Source organism: Gymnoscopelus braueri, assembly GCF_963280865.1.
Source record: "Gymnoscopelus braueri genome assembly, chromosome: 6".
NCBI classification, from domain to species: Eukaryota; Metazoa; Chordata; class Actinopteri; order Myctophiformes; family Myctophidae; genus Gymnoscopelus; species Gymnoscopelus braueri.
Window position 1 is genome coordinate 1,060,020 of NC_137607.1, and position 2,895 is coordinate 1,062,914.

Here is a 2,895-nt window from a genome sequence, read left to right on the forward strand (position 1 = left end):
ATAGTTAGAGGTCAGTAGTTTATAGTTAGAGGTCAGTAGTTTATAGTTAGAGGTCAGTAGTTGGTGTGAGGAGCAGAGGAAACAGTTAAGTTGAGTTCAGGAGGAACTCAGGAGGATTGTGGGAAAGTTAGGACTGGATGACTGAACACAAACAAACCCCAACGGACCCTCTGGACAAAAGACCCCTCTACCCCCCCCCCCCCCTCCTACCCCCCCCCACACCCCCTACTCCTCATCTATGAATGAAGAGAGGAGAGGAGAGGAGAGGAGAGTCAATTATGTAACCTCTCCAACTTTCCCAGTCATTAATGGGTTCCCAACTAGAGGAGGGGGGGGGGATTGGTCACATGGTCCTGTTTACCACAACACAGAGAGAGAGAGAGAGAGAGAGAGAGAGAGAGAGAGAGAGAGAGAGAGAGAGAGAGAGAGAGAGAGAGAGAGAGAGAGAGAGAGAGAGAGAGAGAGATCTTGTGAGAGTTGATACAGTAAAACTACAGAGGAAGGAAGACAGACAGACAGACAGACAGACAGACAGACAGACAGACAGACAGACAGACAGACAGACAGACAGACAGACAGACAGACAGACAGGTTTCCCAGAGACTCATCAACAAAGTAAGTGTCTCACATGCCTGAACTGACAGCGTTGCCATGGAAATCCCTGACTGACCACAACCATCCTATAATGGAGAGAGAGAGAGAGAGAGAGAGAGAAGAGAGAGAGAGAGAGGAGAGAGGAAGAGAGAGAGAAGAGAGAGAGAGAGAGAGGGGGGGAGAGGGAGAGAGAGAAAGAGAGAGAGAGACACACACACACACACACACACACCACACACACACACACACACCACACACACACACACACACACACACACACACACACACACACACACACACACACACACACAGAGACAGACAGACAGACAGACAGACAGAAAATACGTCCTCTACATTTCAGCAAAACAAAACTATTTTGTTGTATTTATCTATTCTATTTGATCTCTTCCGTTTTATTTTATCTCTTTTATTTTATCTCTATGATCTATTATTATAAATATATAAAGTGACCATAGATCCCACAAGGACAGACAGCACAGCCGACCAATCAAATGCCGTCTAAAAGATGCGTGTGGTGCGTTTCCATGGCTACCGGACTGTCGTGATTCAGTGTGTGTGACAGTCAGTTTTACGGCAGGACGTAGCCAAGGTTCACATGACGCTAGTCTGTCACCAGCGTCATGGAACCACTGGTTCCTGGTTTGAGAGTTTTTCACATTTACAACCCGTACATCTACATAAATGTTCACATTTACAATATAAAGTCCTAACCCCCAAGACACGGATGTAACAAGTTAAAGCGCCTGGGTCTAAGTACCCGTATTTTCCGTATTGTTAAATACAAAGCTTTTTAATCCGATCGCCGGCCATTTTCTTCGAATTTTGTCCGAAGCTTTCAATTGCGTGATCCTATCGGTTGGGAGGTGTATTGCACTCTGATACATTACAAAAATATACAAAGAAATGACTGCCGATCGGATTAAAATACTTTTTATTGAACAAAACAGAAGATACAGGTACTTAAACCAGGGCGTTTTAACTTGTAACATCCGTGACCGTAGGGTCAACACTTTATATTGTAAATGTGAACGTTTATGTAGATGTACGGGTTGTAAATGTAAAACATTCTCAAACCAGGAACAAGTGGGTTCCATGACTGTCATGTTTCAGGGCTTTACGGCAGCACGTAAAGCGGGCTGCCCAATGATTGTAAACATGTGAGTTTATTTACAAACCAGGAGAAACAGAGTTGACTTTAGTTTATATAATAACCTACATGTTTACTCTATCAGCTGTTTGTAACGTTAGTGACAGTAAGGTTAGTATTTTAGCATCATGTTGTATCTAGTAGGTCTAATAGGACAGTAACGTTAGTGACAGTAAGGTTAGTATTTATCTAGTAGGTCTAATAGGACAGTAACGTTAGTATCTATCAGTAGGTCAGTAGGCTGTTTATCTGTAGTAACAGTAGTGTTAGTATAGGCTGTTTATCAGTAACATTAATAAGGTTATTCATCAGTATCATTAAGATGTTATATCTAGTAGGTCTAGGTCTAGGAGATGTTAAAGACATCACAGTTAAAGGTCTGGAGATCATTAAGAAATGTGACAGAGTTTATCTGGAGGCTTATACCTCTATACTGACTGGAGGACAAGAGGCTCTGGTGAGTTATACTGTTTATATAGTGTTTTATATGAGTTTATACTGTTTATATAGTGTTTTATATGAGTTTATACTGTTCATATACTTTACATGTATATGTATATATATATGTATTTGATCGATTCTGACATTTTTTGTATCTACGAGAGTCTTAACTCAACCCCCCCAGTTTGCCTTGGAATGTCACCATAAAGCCTGTATTTCTCCAAACATGTATAAATGATAAATACAAGGTGTTTACCCGCTTGCCCCAAAAGTTAACTAGGTGTCTGCAGTATTTGTGTAATGTATTAGTCCATATTATTCAATAAAGAAGTGTTTTAATCCCGTCTGTGGCCTTTTACTTGATTTTTACATTGAGTGTAATTCCGGCTTTCGCCGGATGCGCACCGTCACTACCCCCCCCCCCCCCCCATTGGGAACTAACGACAGAATCGGCCACAGACGGGATTAAAACCCTTCTTTATTGAACAATATGGTCTAATGCATTACACACACACTCCGGACACCTAGTTAGCATTTGGGGCAAGCGGGGTAAACACCTTATATAAAGCATTTGTTCATGTTTGGAGAAATATGGGCTTTGGACCTGACAGTCCAGGGCAAACTGGGGGGGGGGGACAAACAAGAATCTCTGCTGTGTGTGTGTATATATATATGTGTGTGTGTGTGTGTGT

General features: G+C 42.0%; 1 protein-coding gene across 4 annotated transcripts in view; it reads left to right on the forward strand.

Moving 5' to 3' along the window:
* Positions 1-1,769: 1,769 nt before the first annotated feature.
* The window catches only part of dph5 (diphthamide biosynthesis 5), a 33,658-nt gene continuing 32,532 nt past the window's right edge, over positions 1,770-2,895 (forward strand). Inside the window, exons 1-2 of one of the 4 annotated variants that reach the window (XM_080430700.1) lie at positions 1,770-1,954; positions 2,003-2,219. In XM_080430700.1, the coding sequence (XP_080286826.1) occupies positions 2,085-2,219 (135 nt within the window). In that variant the 5' untranslated portion in view covers positions 1,770-1,954; positions 2,003-2,084. Of the gene's footprint in view, positions 2,220-2,895 lie in introns of all 4 variants that reach the window. The other 3 variants (XM_080430699.1, XM_080430701.1, XM_080430698.1) reach the window with 3 other exon arrangements.